The sequence below is a fragment of the Perna viridis genome, chromosome 13, assembly GCF_037379345.1.
Source record: "Perna viridis isolate PV_CMFRI_1.1 ecotype Kerala chromosome 13, ASM3737934v1, whole genome shotgun sequence".
Classification (NCBI taxonomy): domain Eukaryota; kingdom Metazoa; phylum Mollusca; class Bivalvia; order Mytilida; family Mytilidae; genus Perna; species Perna viridis.
Window position 1 is genome coordinate 15971169 of NC_142457.1, and position 26639 is coordinate 15997807.

The 26639-nt window shown below is 31.1% G+C and overlaps 1 protein-coding gene across 6 annotated transcripts in view; it reads right to left on the reverse strand.

The window, feature by feature from the left end:
* Positions 1–23643: 23643 nt before the first annotated feature.
* Positions 23644–26639, reverse strand: part of LOC148599734 (arg8-vasotocin receptor-like) — a 92989-nt gene continuing 89993 nt past the window's right edge. For all 6 annotated transcript variants that reach the window (XM_088558471.1, XM_088558473.1, XM_088558469.1 and 3 more), the window contains 2 exons: positions 24558–24635; positions 23644–24139 (listed from right to left, as the gene is read on the reverse strand). In XM_088558471.1, coding sequence (XP_088414597.1) covers positions 23883–24139; positions 24558–24635 — 335 coding nt within the window. In that variant the 3' untranslated portion in view covers positions 23644–23882. The remainder of the gene's footprint in view (positions 24140–24557; positions 24636–26639) is intronic.

Genomic DNA, 26639 nt, shown 5'->3' on the forward strand with positions numbered 1-26639 from the left:
TCCATCTTCTAGCATATCCAAAGATAGTTATATAGTATTAAAGAGTAATCAACGGAACCAAGGTTATAGCGGTAATCAAAAGAATGTAATCCAGGGACAAAGACCAGACATGGAAAACAGACATACACAACAAAGAACATAAAGTAACTAAAATTATACATACAAAGTAACAAAAGCAAATAAGCAACTCGGACTCCACTAAAAACTGGTAGCAAGGACTAGGTGCACCGGTAGGGTAAGCCTCCTCTTCTTTTTTAGAAACACCCGCCGATTTGCTTATAAAAAGTCATAAACTGATATATTTGTTTACGAATTTATCACATGAATCCATAGGAAACGCTTTTCTACAGAAAATTGTTAATTGTTTTGGTACAACTCAATGTTAGTCTAATATCTGTAAAAAAAAATTAGGCAGGGAAAAGAAAGATAGGTAAAAAAAAATCACCAGTGTGATAGTGCAATTTCATTAAAAGTCTACGCAGTGTTCAGAAATCAGGACCACGTTAGTCTATCTGTTAGGCGGGACACGTTTGCTATTCTCTGAACCTGGAAATACTCTTAATTCTACAAAATTAACACTGAAATTACAACATTTGAGACTTAACGTCAAAATAAAAAAAAAATAGATAAGAAACAAACAAACATTTTGTGGTTTAACTCCTGTACAAATATAAATTATAGGAAATAGCAATATACTTCAATACCCCTTGTCAAAGTATATGCCAATTAGAGACAGGTTTTGGAACGAAAATGTTATTGTATTATGACTATTTGTATAGTGGTTTTCTCTTTTAATAGTCTTGTAAATAAACATTTATATTTGTTGAGGAGTGTCTTGTTTCAATGACTTATTTCTTAAATCATAACATGAACGACTGATACATTTCATGCAATCACGCGTACATAAAACAAGTATTTTGTGTTATTGAAGAAGTCATACCGTGGGGTTTCAAGTAGCTTTTCCAGCTACACAGAAAGAAATATAAATGTGATTTCCATAGTTTGTACACAAATAGAGGTTACAGTTCTTTGTAAACGCGGGGTAAATATTTGATAACAACTTGCTGAAACATAATTGAAATAAAGTCACTAAGTAAATTTATAATATGAGCAAAAGTTTAATATTGAATTTTAAGTGATTTTGTCAATCGCGTTTCGTGAGAGACGAAATGTTTCTTCAGTTTTAAGGTTTACAGTTAGCAATAAAGGGATTCAGTGCAAAAAGGCAGTTTTGATTAAAGTTTATTGAAGATAGTGTTAAATTAAACTTTTCAAGCAAACTGTGTTTATGTACTTTTATTCAAACAAATCAAATATTTTGATGCCTTATAACGACACATTTTTAAACGGAAGGAAACAAAATCTGAGTAAGATTTTAATTATAAACTTAATCATCCATCTTCTTTTTCCCTCTAATATAGTTATAAAGTATCATGTTTTATACCTCATGCACGAATGTAGTACACGAGACCATAACGAAAATATTCTACGGATTTTTCTATCGTTGTATATAAGCATCATGAACGTCAGTCTTAGTAGGAATTAGGCAGGCAAAATAGTCGGACAAAATATCCACTTTGACAATAAAATTTCAGCAGTACGATTCAGTACTAATTTTGATATATATGTAATTTATTATTTCATTGAATTATTGTGCAAATGTTATAATTCTGTCGCAGAAAATCTCTCATTTATTGACCCCTTTCATGACAAAATTACCATTGAATACCGGCATGCAAGGCTAACTAGACTTTCAGTCAAACCGAAACAGTATCAGACAAGACCTAACAAATGAGTCAGGAAATAAATTCAAAGTGACTTTTGTATGAAAAAAAAAATCACCTATCCTATATAGCCTCTTTTAGCTATCATTCCTTTTCTCAATGGTTTTAAATGCCTTATGTTTTCACACTTGTGTGATTTTTCCAGAATTATTACAAAGATTAAACTGTAGTTTAATATTATTATCATAAGGTTTCAAGGTGTTGGAAAAAAAATAATTATATACGTAAATGTATTTAACTGATTATAGATCCTTATTAGGTACGTTGATATAATGTTATTACTAGTATTATCATCTTGCCACAACTGTTTTTCAACTGACCATTCCTGGGCATAGTTTTTATCACATCATTCGATACCTACTTAACGTCGGCAAAACTTTTTTTCAGAAGTGGTATATTTCCAATACCAAAAAAAAAAAAAAAAAACGCCTAAACGTGAACATCTGGAACTTCTATGTCGAAACGTAGTTTTCACTCGATTTTTTACTCTTTAACTACTTTTCCTTGAAGTTAAATATCTCTTATGATGCTCTAAATATAATTTATATGTGTTACTGTTCATTTTGTTTGTTAAATTTGTTTTAAAAAAGGTATTATGAACATAATATGGCATGTTCTGAACATACCAGCTATCAAAACGAAAGATGATATTTCAGTACATTATTGCACTAAAGAAAATATATATAATTTTTAAATGCATTTATGTTCGCGATGTACTAATTTTCGATATTTTTGCGTTGGGTAGAAATTTGCGAAAATTTATACCCGTGAATGTGTTCACCTGGCAGAATTAATATGTTTACAATATTCATGGGCAAAAACAGATTCACATTTATTTTGATGACGTTCTTTATGGGCATAAAGAAAAAACGAGAAATAACCCATATTTTAAAGAATTATAAGGTTTAAACACATTTTGTTATGTAAACAGTACACATGTACACACAAACTGAATAAAACGTGTTAGTTAGGATTGTGAATACATTACCACCGTTTATACAATCAATAATACAGAAATAAAATATGTTTAATCCTACAATTAACATATATCACAAGATGTATTAAAGAGGTAGACCTAGGGTAAGGGGCACAACCCTTACAAATCATTGCAACGTTAGTATTCAGCATTTTACATCAATGTCATCTAAGCATTAAAGTAACTTGGACTGATTTCATTCTATTTCAAATGCAATCTTGAAAGAATTTAGGGAAATTGAATGTGAAACTAGGTATACCTCCTTAAACGTGCTGATTTTGTTTATGTTCAAATACTCCAAATAATTTTTTTTTGTAATTGTTTTTTTTATTTTTGTTTTGTTTTTTTTTGTTTTTTTTGCTTCCATGACCTTGAGCGTTCAGTACTTCATTTATTGTATGTTGTTGACTTCATATGCACACGCCATGAGTTCGTAATTATATTACTTGACAGGAGGGAAAATTGTCATAGATTAGATCCGACATTTTCCGTCAACTTACTTAATTTTTCAGGCGAAGTAATCAATTTTCACAGTTGAGAACCTGTAAAAATGTCAAAAAAATCACTTCCTACTATGGTTCATTTCATAAGCAACACTGAAATGCAAGGAATGTCTACTTGACTATCAATTAAAGTCAATTCATAACAATACAGAGTCATACATTACAAATGTCTTCAAATATAAACTGTAATGTCGCGTATAAAACGTAAGTGTGAAAAGACAATTCATGACTCAAAAGAAAATTCTTGCTTGGATTCTCTAAACTTAACACTAGTTTTGTTGAATTGTGGGACCAGCAAATGTAAACACTATATAGACCTTTACAATATATTTCGATAAACAAAAACAATATTTCGTATTTATGTAATAAATGATTGTTTTACATTATATTATTTTACCTAGGCCTACATCGTATAAAGCGCCCCTACTCGTTACACACTTCAAGCATATAGTAAAAATGCGTGATATAATGAATTTATGATATTTCACGACATGCATCACATGCCGTATCAACCGTGTCCAATATCCCTCGTAAACAAATGACCAACTGGGTAATATTGTTAAGGATATCTGGATAATTCAACTTGTGATACAGATTTTGATATGTACTTTGTATTATTATTTTCTAATAGACCGCTACCAATATCAAGTGTATTATTATTATAGCTCATAGACAAAATACTTACTTGTTAAGATTCTCTATGGCGTTTTTTCATCCATTGTTAACCGGTGTGTCACGGTATCATACACACCTTTCAGGCGTTTAGGTTTCCCGCACCTAAACAATCTCAAAACGCTCACAAAGGCACGATAGACGAACGCTCACAGCATGAGTTCAAAAACACGATAGACGAAAGATAAAAAATAATGATAATAACAAATAAAGACGAGAAAAAGAATAGATAATGAAATTAATGAAAATATAAAGATTAATAATGGTAAAAACTATAAATATAAAAGTTAAATCAGGGAAATAATCAAAGTACAAATATAAACAAACGCTTCTATCGTGCGTTTATCGTGCATTTAAGCGAACGCAAAACGATTTGTAAACGCACGATAAACGATGCATGAACGCTATAATGGGAAACGTCTCAAGGAGTGTATAAAGATAAAACTTTAAATTCGCCTCACTTTCGATATTCTCTTTAGACATCCTTTCCACAAAATGCAAAGATCTTGATATGTCGGAAAAAAACTCGAGACTTCTTACACTACTTTACTCGATTATAAAACTAATTTGAAATCAAGGAATAACCAAAATTTTAAAGACCATTCTGCAATCATAAGTTAAAAAGAAAATAATGCATCCAAAAAAACCGCAGTACGAAACGATTATTCTCTTATTGATTGTTGCTTGTTGTTTTTGTTTTCATTATATTTAATACAGAAGATGAGAAACCGGTCTGTTATATTGCACATGCTGTCTGTCTAATATTCAATGGATAGTTTAACCTTACTAATAGTAATTAAAACATTTGCAAAGAAAAGCGATTTATAAAACTATTACATATCTCCAGTATTGAGAGTCCGTAATTTTAATTTTCGGAAACAATGCATATCTCTTTCTTTATAATTTAAGTTATTTGCAAACCAACATTTATTCTAACAAAACAAAAGTTTGTGTTCCTTTGTTTTACATAGATGTTTTGAACAGTTAAATTGCATCCACTCGACTTCTTCCATTCTCAAAACAAGCACAGCTTAGAATCAAAATAAATATTTGTGTCAATCTAGCACTGTATCTATGATCTTGAGTACCCCGATAGATTTCAGTATGATGATTACTTTATATCCTCTGCCTGCGTATTCAGCGAGGTTGTTTAACCACAACACAAGAAATACTTAACAGGTAACGTGTCTTGTCAACATAACGTGTTTTAGAATACAAAATGAATACAGGTATCCACCATCGTGATCTCTAGACCATGGTTCTTTAGATTTACACATTTCAGAGAACACCAACAATTCCGTCCATTATTCCATTTCCGTATACGGTTATATCTAAATTGTACGACGAACTCTCAAACAACTATTAAAGTGATGAAGGCTGCATAGAAGATTATACCTCGTATATACAGTGCAAAGAACGTTTTCTTCTTGCTTTAGCAGTAAAATACACTGCATAATTTGGCCAAACCCTCCATTATGAAATCCAGAAATATTTCAATAAGTTTTTACAGCAACCCAATGAGAACATCACTGTAAAAGGTGAGTTGACATTTAACTATTGTTATACTAGTTTTACGCTGCAAGTCATACAACTGTAGACGAGTTGAGTGATTAAAACGTGATATATTGCATAGGAATATGTTAAGTAAAGGCTCAACCATGTACTATTTATGGAAAAAGTTGTTCTGTGTTGGCTTTATGAAGTCGAGTCTCACAGTACATGCAAGCATCGAATGTCAGGATGATGGTTTGATGAACGATAAAGTCATACCAAAACTTTACAATAGATATTCAGCTGCAGAAAGCATGCAGCATAAAGCAAATAGTGTGACGGTGTCAGAATATGTTCCCACGTGTGGTGACCTGAACACTTGCAGGCTATGGCATCTGTTTGCACGAGGAATCCGGTTAATCGTGTCGGACTAGTCTAATATACGGTGTTCAAAGAATGCATAAAACAAACAAAAAAATTACTAATATATTAGTGAACATTGTGAACATTGTCGACATAAGCATTTCCACCATTTGAAAATATCATTTACATCGAATCCGTTTGCATTTATTTTTATCTGCCTATAACATTCAGTTTTTTTTCTGATGTATCTTGAAGTCATTTGATTTATAAATACAGGTCTTTCTCTCTGTTATGCATAGATTGAAATATACTAAATAGCTGTTACCAACCGACCAGATTTAGGGCGTATTTTATTTCATATTATTCAACTCGGCGGGTATTTCTAGAAAAGCAGAGGACGCTTACCCTACCGGTGAAACTATTTCATGTTCCCAGTTTTAGTGGAGTCCAAGTTGCTCATTTGCTTTTGTTAGTTTGTATGTATGATTTTAGTTACTCTATATTCTTTGTCTGTTTTCCATGTTTGGTCTTGTCCCTAATTGTCCCATTCTTTTGATTACCACTATAACCTTGGTTCCCTTGATTACTCATTCTATATGTATTCGTCTAGACTTGTGCTATATTTTGAAAAAAAGTATTTGTACGGGTATATTTTGTTGTTTCTTTATTTTTTTCAATAAAACAATGATAAGCAGTTAGCTCACTAAATCTAGGTTGAAATAATGACGATCCCATTTTAGTAACTGGTACACAGTTAACATATAATAAGTTCAATTTAATGACTTGCATACTTCTTATATAAACTTGTACCTAATAACACCTATAATCTAATGTCGTTAAAAAGCATTCATTTATCTGTCTTCAACCGCTATGGTCTTTCTTTTCTAATGCCTTCTGTTGTTTTTAACTGATGAAGGTTGTATTTAAAAATCAGTTAATGAAACCATGAACAATGTTAATCTGTACACGTAACCATTTTACGCTGATATTTTAAAACCTCATTGCACCTAAAAATGCGTGTTTGCCTTGTCTATTTGTATATTTTATGAGACTACAGGTCGTTAACATTGTATTAATTTTAAAGATACGATATTAAACCATAAAGATATAAAGACCCTTTTCGTTATACAGAAATTACAGAGTACAATAAAGCAACGATTTTTCACTCAAGTGAATAAACTTCAGACATGCTCAATATTTAACATGGAACGGCCTACCATAAAAGTCGTGTTTGAGTAAACGAGTTTAAATATTGTTAACGACTATTTAACTCGAAACCATTCAGTCTAAAAAACTTACTGATGATCAGCCAATGTCGATCACCAAGTTTGTTATGATGATGTGGTAAATACAAATTTGAATATCAAATGGAGACAAATATCAACCTTCAAGGCAGAGGAGTTCGTAATTCATATGTTACTTTGGATTTCTTTTCAGCTTTATAAGATGAATTTAATGTATTTATTTTTGGAATAACTATTACTGTTCTCAATTTCAATTGGTCTTTGTTGTAGATCATGCATATTACATGTCAATATCTCTATCACGTGCTGTATCAACCAGAGACTCCTATATCACCAAAAGAGCCACCAGCCCGCGGGGTGATAAAGGTAGAGGGATAATACAGCATGTAATACTGATTGTAACATGTCAAGGTCATTTTGAAATATATGTTAACCAAACTTCAAGTACAGTCTGTGAAGGAATGTGATACAAGATATGCGATATTGGTTTAGGGATGTGATATAGGGTATGTGATATAAGTCGAGTGGTGTGATATAGGAGATGCGATATAGGTAAGAAGATATAGGTTTTAAACAAACACTTATAATGCATATACAAAAAAAAAAAGTTGTTTTCGAATTTAGATATATGATGTTTATACTGAAATAAAATACCAAGTATTAAACTAAACTTTAAATAATATTCATAGATTCTCATTAAGTTTTTATATTCACAACTGACTAAAAGATACCAGAAGCGCATTATGATATTGTATCCGACAAGACCCTTGGGGAAAGTTTCATTTGCCTATTGAATCAATACAATTATTCCAGATTAGTACATGTGATATCATGTTTTATGGAACATTAAAAGGAGATATTCAACAACAAATGTATAGATGCAATTAATTTGGTTACCAACTACCATAAAAAAAACTTCACCAACTAAATTTCCCCGAATTTCCAAAGGCAAATCAATACTAATTACTTTTGATCGACAACATATTAGTCCAGTAGAGGGGACGCATTTTTCAACAAATCTATGTTATTCTATTTTGGTTTCTCTACCAAAGACGATGATTGTGGTTTACTGTCTTTGTACTTGATTCTTAATCTTCGCAAGAATCAAAACATACCATGCTAGATAGCTGGACCTGCAAACTATTCCAACAAATCTCTTTAAAAATTTAAGTTTTGCACACAGGAAATGCCAATAGAACAAATTCTGCTTCTGAACATGCTCACCTATTCCTTCATTCTTAGGGGCTGATTTTGCAGCTGATCTGATCCAAAAGAAGGAACATCGTTTTGCTAGATCCCTTAATCTTAGTTTCCGGAATATAGGTGACGTATTATCGTTTAACAATCTTTTTTGTCGGGGATTTTTTTATATTGTATCTACCCAAAAGAACTTGAGAAAAAAAGATACTAACGACATTGTGAAGTCATCCTCATATCTTGACATTCAATTACAGATGACTTGCCGTACCGGTTTTTTAGCGGATTACGAGTTCATTTACTTAAGTGACTTTGTGAGTATTATCTTTTTTTTGTCCCTGGATTACAATCTTTGATTTCCGCTAGAATCTGGATACTCTTGTTTACACTTTTTTTTTACATCTGTTTGTGGTTTGTTAGAAAAATATATTGATTTACATGCAATTTAGTATTTATTTGTTTTTGGATCTCTGTTAAAAATTTGACAACTACCTACAAACAGATATTTGATCAATTCATATTTACTTCTATTCTGATCATTTTGCCAGAAAAAATCACTGTGATTATAAACAGTCAACAACATCAGCATGAAATGTAACTTGTAACAAATGCCCCAAGCGTGCAATTTTACAAAATATGTGTATGTGTGGGAAATATATTGTTTAAATGAAAAAAATATGAAATGTGATAATAGCTGTTATCAAAGGCTTTGGGATTTGCATGTACAAGATCACATGTTATTTTTTTATATCTAGTTAAGTATTTGTAGCGGTTTACTAAGGATCGACAAAATACTTGGAATCATAAATTTCCTTTCTTCTCTATTTTTCGGTTGATCAATATAGTCTCTGAGAATATGTTTTTCGTTTTTAAAAGAGAAAAAAATAAAATGAATTAACAACAAAATTAAAAAACAAAACAAAACAAAAACAAAAACAAAATCAGTGTATTTTTGGGATATCTAAATGAACCTAAACACACTCTAGCAAGAAAGCTCCGGCAATGCCAAAAGCATTAATTACGTGTGGTTTTTCAACTAAATTTTACTTACGACTTTTGATATCGAAATGCAATGTTATCCTTACTTTCCATGTACGCATACTGCGATAATGTGATTCGCATATACTTATAATTCAATTTATAAATCATAACAAATAGCTTTTCTATGTTTTTCTTACTGTTATATATTTCGTGCAATTCTGACTTATTAAGAAATCACGCGAACTAAAATTCGAGCGGAAATGAAATACATATATTCCTACGGTTAGGCTTGACATAAAAACAGACATAAACAACGTAGAACATTAAGTAACAATAAAAACATCTACAAAGAAACAAAGGTAAATGAGCAACTCGAACTCCACTAAAACTAGAAGCATGTACTTGGTGCAGTGGATGGGTATGTGTCCTCTTTTTTTTTCTAGAAACAACCGCCAAATTGCCTTAGCTTTTGGTAGACGAAGAGAAAAGGAAAACTATGATACAGTTTACCAGTCGTTCCCCATAAACTTGTTTTTTTTTTCGTGGTGTATTTTACTCTTGTATTATGTACTTGTAAACTGTAATCATTTGATGTGAATAAACGCAGATTTTATTATCTATTAGCATTTTGAAATATATTTAAGAAAACAGTTAAATGTTCGAAAGGACATGACTACATCCAATTAATTCATGGCGTTAAATCAAAACTGTCCTGGACATTATCATATCATTTCCTATATCTAGACAATAAATGAGACATCTAATTTATTATACCGTCCTTATAATAAAAACTTTATCAGACATACGATAAGATTTCATATGGGAATGTACGATAAGCTATAGTATATCCGTTTTCGTGACGGCATTAATGAACATTATACCATAGATAATTAGAAAATAGACAAAATAAAATGAAATAAAATAAAACAATTTAAAAAGCGAAAACTGAAAAGTTTTCAATTTATGTTTATTTTATCACATAGAACAGTTTACGATATCGTTGTAAAGTATATACAATTCTTGATTAGTTGTCAGTATGTTTTCTTTTAAACGTTTGTGGTCATTTTGTTTTTGTTTGTTCGGTGTTTGCTTTTGTTTTGTTTTTGCTTTCTTTTTATCATACTATAAATATGATGTAATATAAAAGGAATTAAACGTTCCAAATGAAATCGATTTGTAGAATCTGATAAACAAAAGAAAAAACCCTTTTTTTCCAAAAATACTTATTTTTATAGAATTTTTTAAAAATATTCAATCTAAGAAAAATGGAAATGTCAGTTGCATGAATGTGAATGGCATATATAGAACTGTTCATGTGAATCAAATGTAGCATGTTATTGTTCTTTGCTTGATTAAATCTCGGCGAAGGTCTAGCACAACAATTGGCCATACTATATGTGGTGAAGCACTTTAATTGTAAGTGATATTTTGCTTTAAATATCTTGACTAATTACTTTTGAGTAGAGTAGAATTTGATAAAACGGATTCTGCAGATTAAGCGCAACGTGCAGAATTTTAAAGAAACACAATCATTTTTACAGCACTGTGTTTTGTTCAAAAGTAATATCTGTATTCTCAGAATTCTCTGGACTATCAATTAAGGATGAAGGTATAAGGTAAAGGACACAACTCTTGAAATCAGTGACATGTTTGTATCATATTCAATTTCAATATAAAATGCTGAGTACAAACGTTCCAATGATTTGTAGTAGTTGTGGAGTGTCATTTCCTAGAAAAATCGATTGATAAAAGCAATAATGTAAGTATACATATAACAAGAATTGCCAATGACAGATTACAAATTTCGCTATGCTCTGTGCGTGTCCCAAAAGGTAAAATCTCATTAGCAGTTTTATAACCCAGTACGTTGAAAGTTAAAGCATCAGAAGTACATTGTATACAAGAATCACTCAAACTCAAAAATATCAATCTGCATTATGATAGTCCAAATATGATCAAGGGAACCAAGGTTGTAACAGTAATCAAAAGAATGTAACCCAGAGGACATACGCAACAAAGAACATAAACTAACTAAAACAATACATACAAAGTAGAAACAGCAAATGAGCAACTCGGACTCCACTAAAAACTGGGAACATGGATCGGGTGCACCGGTAGTGTTAGCGTCCTCTGCTTCTCTGAAAACACGCGCCGAGTTGCTCAACGCTGTTTTCACTAGATAAACTAATGACGTTATAACTGTGATATATAAAGTCCATGTTCTAAATATTAGTGTTGAACTGGTGTTGGCCCGAATTTTACCGACGTCTACTCCGATAAGCCACGGAGGACAAGGTAGACCGTTTCACTAACCAGGTCCAATTAAGACTGATTTCAATAATGAGTAAAATCAGAGTCTTACTAGATTGATGCCATTAACGAGTGTCACTGGACGGGGTAGGAGATGTCATCCCATCCAGAGCACTTGGTCTTACTTTCTGTTTTTAACGGTATTCATTGCGCATTTGATTTGTGTGCTTTGTCTTATTTTCCGTATTTTTTAATGCATTTGTTGTCGTCATAGATTTAACGAAAAAAAAGGTGAGCATATAGTAATCAACTTACAACATTAGACGTGGACAAAAGTTTAAATAAAATAAAATATACAAAAGGACATATTTGGACGCATTAAAATCGAAAGTACATCAACGTCAGTCTGCGTGTATGGAATTCCTACCGAATGATAAAAAAAACTGACATTAAAAATTAGAGATTTGTTTTGTTTAGCTATAAAAGCATTATCATGACGTGTAAATGTGTGATGATGAAAAAATGACCAAATGAATAGGTTTTTGTTATCCTCTCATTCCATTTGCAAAACAAGATTATTTGGCCAATAGATCGAACAATTTAACACATTGACGTTAGTAATTTTCTTTTCTTTATTCCGTTATTTTCTGTTTTTCATGAAATAAATTTTAATTAGGAAAGCATATTATCATTAACATGGAATGAAATATTGTCAATTATTTGTAAAGATAACTAAATGCATCATTCACAAGAATGATCAATGGCAAAAGTGCATGTTTTCAGCACTTTTTTTACATGAGAAGTTCTCGTAAAATATTAGTTAAAGTTAGTAGTATATAGATATTTTGTTGACAAATCACCCGATTGCATTGCGAATTTGAACATAACTTCCATTAAAAATAAGACATTTACTAAAAGAAGGATGACAATGTTATAGAATTAGAGAGGATTCTGCCAGGTAACGATATTTGCCGTTACAGCATTTTGCGCTAAAAAAATACATTATCGGTCTTATAGTAAAATATCACTTATCTGCTTACCGCTAAAATACCCCAAATTAGTACACTGCGAATATTGAAATATTTAAATTAACTTTTTATTTTGTCACTGGGTTGGTATTTCGATATGTGTAAATTCAATCCAATGTGAAAGGGATGTAATACATGTATAAAAAAAAGAAAAAAAAAAAACACACACACACACAGGTAAATAAAAAAATATCATTTATAATTCGTTATCTAAACCCACTCACTTTCCATGCACAAGCGATACATCGGCTGTGCATTTGTTTGATTCTTCCGTTAACAACATACAAATATCGACCGAAACGAACCTATAATTTATTGCACTTCAGAAAAAAAGCAAAACTAATGTTCCAAAACAAATATGTTGCAGCTGTTTTACGTCTTTGATCCAATTTGATATATTATGCATTGCCAATTTATCAAATGTACATGAGAAGAAAAAAACATTAAAAAGACATTTGGAAAGAATAATTGCAGAGGATAAAAAAAAACTGATGTGTAAAGCCACGTTGCATGAAATGAAACAATTCAATTTGATCCAGTTTTTATCTCATGGTAAGAGATGTTTACTTTTAATTCTTTTCAACAGGGATCATGATTGAATTTTTAAATGTAAACTGTGCATTTTATTTTTCAGTGAAGGGTACATATAAGTGCCACTAAATTCAATGAGAACTGCGATTTACAAGAAATTGAATATTGTGAAATTCTCAAGAAATAATGACAATATCAAATTATACTCCAGAGTCGACACCTTACGATATTAATCCAAAAATGTCAACTCACCGGTATGTTATTCTTCAATATGGATAACAATTAAGAACAAAGCCATGTAAAATGCAGATAAGGCCAATATTAAGGACGATTCATTGCGCAAAACCAAATACAAAATGATTTTCAATCTTTGACGCAAATTGCTATATATTTTACAACCGTTTTTGCATGTGTGTAAATAATCATTTTGTGTGCTCGTTGGCTTTCAGAAACTCTCATCGTTTTTTTTTTGTCGATAAAAATGTAACTGAAGTTAAGTTATATGCATTTGCCCCATTCAGGTCCGGTTAGCGTTCTCAGCACGACTGAGGCTATTTAGACATTATCTTTGTCCATCCAGATATTTCAGCACTCTATAGAGCCCCAAAAGGCTTTCAACAGCTCTTTTCACCACTCTAATAGAGGGTTTCACTATGTTTACGACCTATCAAACTCTGCTCATTCTCATGGCTAACCATAACTTAGGCTTCCCCTGACATTCTGATCGCTACTTTAGAGATGCATTTTACAAAGACTTGTTTGATATCGAAGATTTGTGTTGAGTCTGATATCCTACAGGATGTATTGTTCTCAATATCTAGATAAAAAAAAACGGGTTCTTTGTCACTGTTTCACCTATGCAGGGATAGTATAGGGGCCTCTTTGACAGGTTTTGGAGAGGAACCCATTCTAGACCTAATGAAATCAGACCTAAGTCAGCAACTGTGTAAAAATATATTGTTACGTTAACATGAATGTTGCACCTTTCAAATGGTAAAAGCAAAAACACAAGAAAAAATGATAATGAGAGTATAAGAGAGGAAACTCATTTAGAACAGTTTTTGCAAACTAAGGGGGATAAAAGATAATGGAATTATATTGTTCACAATTATTTTTCACACATTTGACTATATAAAATTAAAATGAGACAATTATGAAAACTTTCCGACTGATATTGAAAGACACCAAATTACATTATCATGGTTTTGACTAAAAAGAAGACTTTTTCAAGTTTTGAATATGCCTTGCATGTGGACCCTGGTTGATTTTTTTTTTCTTTGTAAACGGGGTTACATTATACTAATTCACTGTGAAAGTATGAAGCTGGTCTGCATGCAATGCTATGTGTAATAATTTCTCCGTAACCACAATGATAATTATGTATGTTTGTGGTGCTATTTTATCAACAAAATTAATCTCTCACTTGTCAAAAACGGGAAAAAATGAATTATTTTATTCAAATTATTTTCCAGGATTTACAGAAGGATACTTTAAACCCCTAACATTTCAAGCGATTGATGTAAACGCTGTAAAGTATTATTGTTATATTGGTAATTGTCATTTAATGTCATGGAGTAAAATTGTAGAGGTCAAAAGGTCAAATTTTCAAAAGGTACAGTAGCTATTTGTACAAATTTTCTATTGAAATTTCTTTCAAAAAACATTCTTTGTATAAAATTACCATTACATTGTTACTATGTCTTCGTATTTGCCTATTGTCAATCAAAAATGCAAAGAAAGGAAATGCCTCTTATTAATGAATTCATGACTAGTATCAGTAGGAGAATTACCGTATAATCAATCAGTAGTTAGTACGTAGCAATACGTTATTATCGCTACCCTTAATAATAGAAAAATCATTTCTACTATACAAATGAACAATTGAATTTCCGCTTTGTTAATAAAATAAATGATTCTGATACTATACACAATTATACCGAAATGTACCAGAAATTAATATAAATGGTCGATTATCTAAACTATTTAAGACTGGTTTTAGTACGCATAGTTTGACTCTTGTCCTACAGACCCTAAGTAAAAGTCAGGAAGGCCATACCGATTCCAACATTATGTATATATAAACAAATTTTATCCTGAAATAAATGAAAATGTACAAACATATACCTGTACTTTCAAAAGTGTGTAACAAGTTTCTCCAAACGTCTGAGAAGGTACTGAAGTTTTGAAGTCACACCTTGTATAGTTTGATGTGGAAGAAATACTATTTACAAACTGTGATTTTCTGAATATACATATCACTGTATATGCTTTTTTAAATTGTATGGTATAATAATTGTATGGTATAATAATTGTATGGTATAATAATTGACTTTATATTATATAAGTATATGTTTGTAGACAAAATGAAATTAACACTTGAATGATGAAATACTAAAACAACTATTGTTAAAATTTGTTTATTTGTTTCATTTTAAAAATAAAAAGGTATAGTCAAAGAAATGGGGGGAGGGGGACGGGTTTGCTGTATACGAAACGGACCCACGTATTTGTTGTCCTTATTAAGAATTTCGTAAAAATGTGTTCATGAAATATTGACATTGCTTTATCTTAAATATATCCGTGGAATATAATTTATAATTTTATTCTGATACATACTTGAATCATAATGAAAAACGACAGGATGTTTTATTTACCAACAACATTTATAGTTCATGGGCTTGAAGAGTCCACTGTGCATCCCCCCCGCAATCACCAACTTCATGGTGATTTTTAGGTACCTGTATATCTCCCATTACCGAATCAATTTGTTGCTAAAGAATATTCTCGGATTCTTTTTCAGTATAAGCCTTTATTTGTATACCACTGGGTCAAAAAGCCAAAATTTTTGTGACTTAATTGTTTAAACACTTAGACTTCCTGGGATAGCATGTATAAACAAACTCAACCAATTATGGTATCATCATATAGCCCAATGTTTCAGCTTTAAAATGGTACCAACAAAGTTGCGGTAACACTTAGGATTTTGCGGTAAAATGAACAAAATATAACCTTACTTCGCCGAAAAATCGCTTAAATTTACATATTATATTATAAATATGTCAAAACCCCTAAAGTATTTATGCTTCAGTAAAAATGGTTTATTTGGTATCTTCTGTTAAGTATTATCGTAATTTATACTTCTGGGATTCTTTTGATGAATGTCTTAGTCAGAATTATAAAATAAAACGTCTCCAATTTGGTATCATGTGATGGATAGTTTGATTTCCTACATAAGTAATTTTCAAGAAAGGATTTTCAAACAATGCTAACAATATTACCCCTTCCACTAGAAAACTGGTCTCAGTATCAAACAAAATTCTCATTCACAGCATACTGACTTTGTAAAACTCACATTTAAGGCATTCATAATTAAGATGACGATGTATCTAACTTATCTCATCAATTCAGGCACTTGGACTTTCCTATTGTGGTGATATTACTATAAAATCGGAAAAATGGGAATTTTCAGACCTTTTTAATTTTCTACTATCACCCGATATTGTCTATTTTCTTATTGCCGTAGTTGAAGCTTTTGAGTGATACAGTACAATAATATAAAGTCTTAGCTACAAAATGAGCCCAAGTAATAAGTATTTGAACTTTTTCAGGTCGAGTTAGGTGGAAAATTGCCACCCCTACCATGATAAAAATGCCTTAACATGAACGAAAATGATATTTTCTTTCATATAAACGATATACACCAGACATGTTGGGTACTATTGTTTTATTATCGATGTATTCAGCATATTTTCTCATTTCAGGGGCGTAATAATTTCATAATAAGGGAAATTTTCTTCTATTTCAACGGTAATTTGACATTTTTTTTCAAGTTCCCTACTTCAAACAGACTTTTGCATATACAAACACATCTATGTAGCATCTACGCTTTCTAATGAGCCAAGGCATCGAATACTTTAACGTATAATAAGCTATAAAGGCAAAAGAATGGTACCTCATACCCACTTAAATTTCCGTGAAAAATCCTGAATTAGCATTTTTTTAATGGTTTTGGATGTGTGTATGCCAATCATTCATCGTAGTTGCTTCTTTGAAACATTATATGTATAAAAATAATGATAGCAAACAAAATCAAATCATGTAAAAACTGCGATATTTTAAACAAAAATTATACAATTTACGCGCTACAATGCGTGATCGCCAGAATCGGTTTTATTCTCTAATTTCCCCTTTTTGTAATATTTTGTCGTCTTCGGGACAATAAAAGCATAATTTTGCTTGACAATGTGATTGATACAAGAATATCTCCATAATAAATGCCAGAAATACATTGTGTACAGTTCTTGCATGCTATAAACGATCATTTTATTTTACATTTGGGCAGGTTTTGGTGGGTAAGGGTACCATTCTTTCGCCCTAATGGCCTCGATTACGTTTAATTGTGCATTGCCTTGGCTCATTAGAAAGCTACGATGCTATATATGTGTTTGAATATACAAAAAGCTTGTTTGAGATAGGGTACTTGCAAAACATTGCCCATTTCAGGCGAAATGGAAGAAAATGTTAAACAAATTCCAAATTTTATGAAAAACACGTTATTGTCAGCTCGAAACTGAAAATAACTCGCCTGCTGTGAGAAGATATGTTACATACATCTATAATTAAAACAATAGTACCCAACATGTCGTTTTTATAACGATTATATGCCACAAATTAACATTTTGGTTCATGTTTAGGTATTCTTTCCATAGGTTGGGGTGGCATTTTTTCACCTAATTGGACTTGCAAAAGTTCAGATATTACTAATTAGGCTCATTTAAAAGCCAAGACACTATACAATTGTAAATAAATATACAAAAGCTTATTTGAAGTACGGTATTTGAAAAACAAATGGCAATTAGAGGTGAAATGGAAGGAAATATGAAATTCCAAAAATTTCCCTTTTTATGAAAAACTCATTATTGTCATATTGAAACTGAAAAATACTCCCCTGAAATGAAAAGATATGTTAGATATATCGATAATCAAAACAATAGTACCCAGTATGTCTATTCTACACCGTTTATAAAACAATTATTAACATTTTGGTTCACGTTGAGGCATTTTTTATCATGGGTAGGGGTGGAAATTTTCCACCTAACTTGACTTAGAAATATTAAAATATTTATTATTTGGGCTCATTTTAAAGCTAAGACACTATATAAATGTACTGTATCAATCAAAAGCTTGACTGAACTACAGTATTCTGACAAAAGGGAACTGACGAGTGTAAGTGTAAGTAACAAAGACCAAAAGCAGGAAAAACAGACACACTCAACAAAGAATATGAAATAACCAAACTATTACGTATAAAGCAAACAAATTCAATAAGCAGCTCGAATTCCACTAAGAACCTGGAATATGGACCAGGTGCACCGATAGGGTAAGCGTTCTCCGCCAAGTTGCTCATAATCTACCCCGAGGCTCCTATATATCTTAAAGGGCTACCGACCCCGCAGCGTGATATAGGTCGAGTGTTGATTCCACATTTGATACTGTATTTGACATGTCAAGTTCATTATATCATATATCTTAACTATACTTCAAGTATGTTCCGCGAAGGGGTGCGCGATATAGATCTAGGGTGTGATATATGGCATGTGATATAGGTCTAGCGGTGTGATTTAGGGTTTGCGATATAGGGTGAACGATATATGGCTTGAAAATTTCTGATAATGCATTAAAAAGGATATATTTTAAGCTTAATATTTGATGTATACCGATTTTGTGTATTGTGTAAAAATTGAAAGTGACAACGTTTGTACGCATACTATCTTTGTTTGCACTTCTTGTGACAATATACTTTCATCTTGTAGAATAATGATTTTAGTCAGTTTCTCAGAAAACGAAATGCATTATTACTTAAATATATATCAATAGGTTTACTTATTTCTGTATTCACACGAAAGCATAGGAAACAAAGTGAGACGCACACAATTCGAAACTTATAATGCACTAGTTTAATTACTTGCGTTAATCCTTGTAGCTTCATCATTGTAGCTCCTTTAACACACTGAAGTAGAACTTTGGTTTTGAGTACTTATTGTGTATAGTGTATACCTGAATCGGTTGACTTTATACGTATGCTCACAAGAGGTTAATCCTAGAAACACGTTTACAACATACCAAAATCTACAAAGTTCGTGTAGTTTGTGATTTTGTATTTCATAAATTGGTAATTATCCTTTCTTACGATTACACGGTTTCTACTTTTTCTAAAGAATGGTATAACATTTTTTTTATTCTAATGCATTTGCAATAATCAAGTATTGAGTTAAATATACGAAATAAAAAAATAGGATAAAATCAAAACTGATTAAATGGAAAGGCTACATTTGTATTGAGTTCGGCTCTTATGATAAATCATATCCGCGTAAGCAAAAATAAATGACCTTTAATGTAAAATGCGCTTTTATAAAATACTCAAGACTATGCAAAGTTCAATGTTTCGTCTTAGCTTGAATATTTGTGTATTTGTTTTCTATGAATAGTCCCTTTTTATATCTAGCCCCGAATAATTACATTTAACCACAGATAAATATAAGTATACATTTAAGGTTGTAATGTTTGTTGTTTCTTTTTGCTTTTTTCACTGCATGTTCATTCACTTAGGTCGATATAAAGCTCAATGTATACATTTAGTATTAGATAAAGTATTACAAGCTTTATTATTAAATCTATGATTTTTTTTGTTCGTTTTTATCTTTGATAAAAATTTTAAAATATGATTAATTGCATCAACGTCTAATAACATATCTTCCAGTGATGAACGATTTATGGTTCTATATTTGAATTATGATTTAGTTCAATATTAGATAGAGTAATTAAAGGAACCAGGGTTCTAGTGGTAATAAAAAGAATGTAATCCAGGGACAAAGACCATACATGGAACACAGACATACACAACAAAGAACATAACGTATCTAAATTAATACATACAAAGTAACAAAGGCAAACGGGCAACACCCACTAAAAACTGGAAACATGGACCAGGTGCACCGGTAGAGTAAGAGTCATCTGAATAAGATCATAAGCATTTGTACACAACTTTCTATTATTAGTGACTTCTGTACTTTGTTCTTGATTCTTTTTGTCTTCACAATTAATAGATATTACAAAGGCAAAGTATTCACTGATAATATACCATTGCAGTTTTATCTGATCTGAATTTATGTCATGGTTTCCAGTGCACCAAACAAAAAAAAAAATTATCTCGCAAAAGTATTACAAAAGTGTACAATGGCTGACATGTTTGTAATAAATTAATTACATTTGATTATCAGGAGAACACCTCATCAGTTATTGCTTTATAATGACAAACATGTCTGGAAATTACCAAATACACTTAATTATTACAACTTGTTGTATGAGGAAAACGTTGTTTTGTGATAAACATTACTGCAATTGTGTCATGTGTATTTAGCATTCTTCGATCTTGAATAAAAATTATGTTGATAAATTTTGAATAACTTTAGTTTTATTAAGTTTTTTTTCACGGTCGCCACAATCAGAATTTTTCACATACGACAATCACATTTTGGCAATAACCCCTCGATGTGGCAAAACCTAATAAATAATCAGCCTATAGTTTCAATCGAAAATAGTCAATTTCTTCATGAAGTTTAAACACTCACTAAACGAAGCGTTGAAAGGTCCCGACAACAAGAGTTCTAAGTCCACTGTAACAGATCAACAACTTATTATTACTATGCACACGAAACGGATCTAAATACTTTTGAAAGGTCAACGGAGGACAAACTTAACCAAAGAAATGGAAATTAGTATGTGTCATGAAAGGAAAAACGAAATCAAACAAATTGTTATTCAATCTTGGATCGACGGCCGAACAAGATCGATTCAAAATTATTCAAGGTGATATATTTTGTGGACACTAAATCGTTTCAGTTAGAATCAAATGTGATCATTTCATTTTTTCAGGTATCAAACATCAATTTCATGACAATCTTCAAAATTGCCAAAAAACTTCTTTTGGCAAAGGGCCCATAATGGAATTTCAGAAACTTTTTTAAGATCTTGAGAAATTACGGTAAGTGGTATACATATGTACCAATACCAAAAATCGACAAATTGTCGTTAATTAAGTACATGATGATCAGTCGTTACGGAAGAACTTAATTGCTTCCTACCCAATCAAAAATTATTATTGACATCCCGGATAACAAGATAATATTCATCACTAACATTGACGGCTCTATTGTAAAGACGATACAATCTATGCATAGTTCTTATGGTATGGATTTGATAGACAATTATAAAGCCATAGTGATTTTAGTTAATGCAGGTTATCGGGTCCCTAATCTAGAGACACAGACATCAGGTCGATGTACCAAAAGGAAGGTAAATGCTTGTTATGATGTAACCTGTCATGATGGACAAGTTATAGTAAATGGAGATTGAAGAATAACATTTCTTATCGATATCGGTGATAGTAGGTAGTATACAATATCAGTAACCAACAGAGAACAAACAAGAAGGGAAAAAAAAGAAAGAAACGTTCTTCGTTCATCCAGAAGTATATAGACATCGATGTATAGTAGTGTATGGTCAGAATAATGCTGCAGAGTATTAGCCAGACCAGATATACAACATAACACCAAATGCGCAGGAACAAGACATCGTAGTCAATAAAGGAATCAGGGTCCTACAAGTTTACGTTACAACAAAAACAGTAATCAATTAATGATGATAAACAATGATTACAAAAAGATTGAAATTTACAATTTGCAATGAACTGAATATTAAAAACGTCTAATGCATCGAAATTGAATTTAAATGTGTCATATCGTAAAACAGCTGTAAGGAACTGTTCATATGACGGTAAAATCGGGTAAGAAGTTCACATTCGGATGATACTTTTTGTTGGTGACGTAAATGTTAAAATGAACTTTTGGAGCTTAGAATGTTTATCAATATTTCGGAGACATTTCTACATGAGACCATCTACTGTGCTCAGTCATTGGGTCAATATTTAAAGCCTTATTTCTTGACCGACAAGCGGGGTTTTACAGAAAAAGTCCCTGTTATAAGAAATCAATTTGTAGGTATTAATGTGACATTTTCATGTTTTCGGAATGGGCAAAAATGAGTTGATGACAACTTCATCACTGACTGACGACTAACGGATAGTCTTAACCAGAAGTTACGATTATTTTTAGAGGAGGTAGTTGTTGTCAATTACTTTTTTACATATCATTTTGAAAACCACACTGCTTTAAAACAAATGTGTGAATATGTCAGTGTATGACTTTAGCGTATGAAATAAGGCTAAGTCCAAGTATGAAGTAAAAGATAAGATCAACAAAGAACTTTGCATCGATATCTTGCATGGTGTTAATACACATTTTATTGAAAATGGTTGACCTTTCATCTACCCCTTTATGAACTGCATGTAACAAAATTTGTAGACCTTACGGGTGATTTTGTAGGTCTTTGAAATATTCATGACCAAAGTCGAACCTTATTCTCCAGACAAGCAAAGGTATAGGGGAGTCATGTCAAGTTCACGTTCAGTAAACGTTTGGCAGATTAAAATAAGAAGTAACATATGTAGTTAATTATCAAAACGTAGTTTTTGTAATATTTGCGGAGTTCTACGTCATCGGCTCGTCATATGGTCTTCGGCGTTATTCGGGTCAAATGACAAGCCTCGAACCTGTGATTAAACCAATATGAAATTCAATACCTTAAAAATATCATAATACTGAATTTTATTAATGACGACAAACGATTTTTTTCATTATTTGTAGGTACAAGGTGGTTTTTTGAATCTCGGAAACTAACAATCGCAATATTTAGATTTTAAAACAGAAATTTAATGTTGTCATTATTTGAATAAAAATCAATTGGAATATCTCCAATTTTATGGATATTATGTGCGCTGTTGAAGTCTTATAACTATAGAATTTCAACAGGAATGCACAGTTTCTTTTTTATTAGTATATGTGTAACTGATTATGACAATTAGTCAATTTAGACACGACCATCCATAGCCAAGGAAAGACCACTGATATTGAAATAACAATCTCAATTAATGTACAGTGAATCTTGTGAATGCAAGCTTAAATTACAATTTTATAGCGTGTCATTTTTTGTATTAAGGATTACGAACACATACGGGGTAGAATATAGTATATGCTCTTTATATATAAATACATTCGTCTCTCATGTGATTGTAAGCAGAGTTTAATCCTTCAGAAACTAAAACCGTGCTGTCGGCTAATGACGTATCCAGTGAATTAAGGAGGGAAAACATCTATTATAGACTAAAGCAGTTTGTCACGTTAAAGAAAGGGTATAAATGATGGGCAATCTCATCATGTGGATGACCTCAGAATTTCGAAATGTCATATTTAATAAGAGTATAGGCCTTTGTTCAGTGTATCTAGTAATGCAAGTTCATAGCTTATATAGGTTTCAGATCATGTTGCGTTTTTTGTGTGCATTTCACATGCACATATAATTGTTTCGTTATCTTATGTCAATATTGTAACGTTTTTTTTAATGCTGTATTTGTGATCAAAAAGAACATTAAAATGATTAACAAAACATAATTTCAAGTTAAGATGTATATTTATATAAGAAATATATTATTTTCATTTATATATATATATATGTATATATATATATATATATTCGTTACTCATATGATTGTAGTCCATGCCTACTGTCAATCTCAATACACGTCTGTTGAATATTGTCAAAATTCAATCAGTATAAAGAAGCGTTTTTTTTTTTCCACTGCTGACAACGTAAATGTACATTTTTTACATTGTCATAATTGCTGTCTAAACCCTGATCATTGGTGGCGTTTTCTGAAATGGCATGTTGATTCGTCGTCCATCCTTTCACAAATCAGTGTCTTGAGTCTTACTAACGTACAGACTCCGAGTCGCACAGCTCCCCGAAGAATGATACATTATTTTTCTCTTTCCTTTGGCTTTCCGAGTAAACATTTGGAAATTGAACAGCAAAAATATAATAGGGTTTGCTAAACTATTTATTGGTGCAAGTGTGTAAAGAATCATAAAAGCATTCCACGCAATCATTTTGTGATAATTAAGAATAGCTCCAACGAAGAATGGTAACCAGCAGACCAAATAAGCTAAAATATATCATATTGATAATTTCACGTAACAAGATTTTTTCAAATGATGATTTACAAGTCAAACGGACAACTTTTAATTTGAGTGAACATATCACATGCATTTATAAGAAAAAATGATTTTTGTTTGTTTTAATACGTGTCAATAACTATATATCTATTTTCGATTTACCTGCTTACATGTCGCAAATCAAACAAACAAACAAAAATTAAATCAATTGCTAAGTTTGGTGCTTTATTTTCTTTTTTTCTTTGTTCCTGTATGGTATCACCGATGCACACTTACGATCTATGCTTGGTGCGTGATTTGGTAAATTTATTATTTTTCAATCGAAATCCCATGTTCAATTAATTTAATGACTATTTTTTTGTATTTTCAGAGAGAAAGGGGAAAATATCACATAAAAACAAAACTTACCGCTTACAACAACGAAAAGCAACTTTATCGTCTTTATTTTGGCATTAGAAATATTTCTGCTTTTCGACTGTACATCATCTGAAATAGTTAAACACAATGTGATCAGTATCCACCGTGTCAGCGATAAGCACCACAGAGAGCTTAAAGACACTCTTTATATGAAGAATTGGTTACTTCATATTCAAGTTATCATCCGATAACTAGATATTCTAACAATTTCATATGCATGTTCTTAATTTTTGTCATCAATTTGTATAAATGAAATTCTAGAGTACAAATTCGACTATGAATTTCAACAAAAACTGTGTATAGTGGCATGTTAAAGAATACTGATTATATATTTGATACCTTATGCACATTTTCCAAGTTGTTAATCGTCTTAGTGTTGTAAATTAAATGCCCTTTTCACAATGTCATATTTCTTTTTTTGAATAAATGAATAATTTTTACCAAATTGTACTTCATTATTTAGAATCATGCAATACTTTACTTGATTTAAGGATTGTGAAGAACATCATAATTTTCGTTTGTTTCTTGATTAATTAAATAGAATATTTCCATATTTCAATATAATGGCATTAAAGGGTTCTGAATGCAAGTTAGAATGAGTCAAGTAAAACTTTTTACAGGGCGAAACAGTTGTTGAATTTTTATTCCGAAAGCTATTTTCTCAAGCATTTTGAGCACGATGAACGACCGTCGCCGGTTAAATAATCTTTTAATTATTCACTGGTAATGACATTCACCGGGAAGTTAGAAGGGTATTCCGAAGAATTAACACATTGTTTCTTGTTTCTGCTGAGCTTTTTCCTCTTGTGTTTATTATTAAGTAATAAGTCGTTGTAAGAATCATGCAAATAATGTAAGATGTGATACATCCCAAAACAAGATGTGATACATCCCAAAACAAGGTATTTTTATCGAGTTGCTTTATGTGAAAAAATCTATAAATTATTTATCCTAATCTGTGTGGCAGAGTCAAGTTTTGTACATATTTTTATTAATTGTCATGTTAATTATAGTTTAGTATTTCATTAATTTTATTCTTAATTAAATTTATGAAATTATGTTTTCAGCTGATTGAATCTACCTGATTATAATTAATTTATAGTATTCATGTTTTCAGCTGATAGTATTCTCCTGATAGCAGTTAGTCTTAATTTAGTAATTCTAATCTTGTAATAATTATTTTCAGAGTAGTAATTTATAACAGTACTTTTGGTTATTTATTTCTATTGGTCAGTTTTGGTGACAGGAATTGTGGGACAGTCATGTGTCATATTTTAGGCGGGAATCCTTTGTCTTTGTTTTGGTCACTTGAATTTATATGTTTAGACTGATGGAAGCCATTATTTTGTTTGTCTAACTCATATTTTGGACTTCTTATTATGGATAGTTTCCTATTCTTTTGAAGGTTAGTCTTATTACTTCAATCCTTTATTAACATATCTATGAAACCTTATTTTAACTGGTTTGAGTTGTGAGATTGAGAGTTATAAATGACATAGTGTGAATGGCTGATTGATTGTATGAAAAGTGTGTGTGACTTGATAAAACTTTTAAACTTATATATTAAACTGCATAAAGTAACTAATACAGATAAATCAATTAAATCTGGTATATAAATTATTTGATTGTTGTAAATAATTTATAAATAATTGTTAAAATGATAATTTTGACATAAAAACCATTAACTAGGATTTTATCATATTGAATGAGTGTTTGATTATGATTTTAATACTTAAATAAGCATATGAACTCAATATGTAAATAACTGGATAAATAGACAAGGGAGATAATATTTTTGTCCATTTTTGATTAGATTTTTAGTAGCTTAATATTTATATCTTCAGGTGGATACAGTGTACGTTATTACTGTGTACTATGTAGCAGATTATCTTGGGTTGTAAACCTAACCTTTGCAAAACCTGCAAGGTATGTTTTGTTGTACTTATGTATTGTTTATTAACATAGTGTAATGTTGCTTTAACATTTGCTTTTGCTTAACTAATATGTTATTTTATATTTTTACTACACAACATTTAAAACAAGATCGAATACAGCAAATATATTATTTACTGT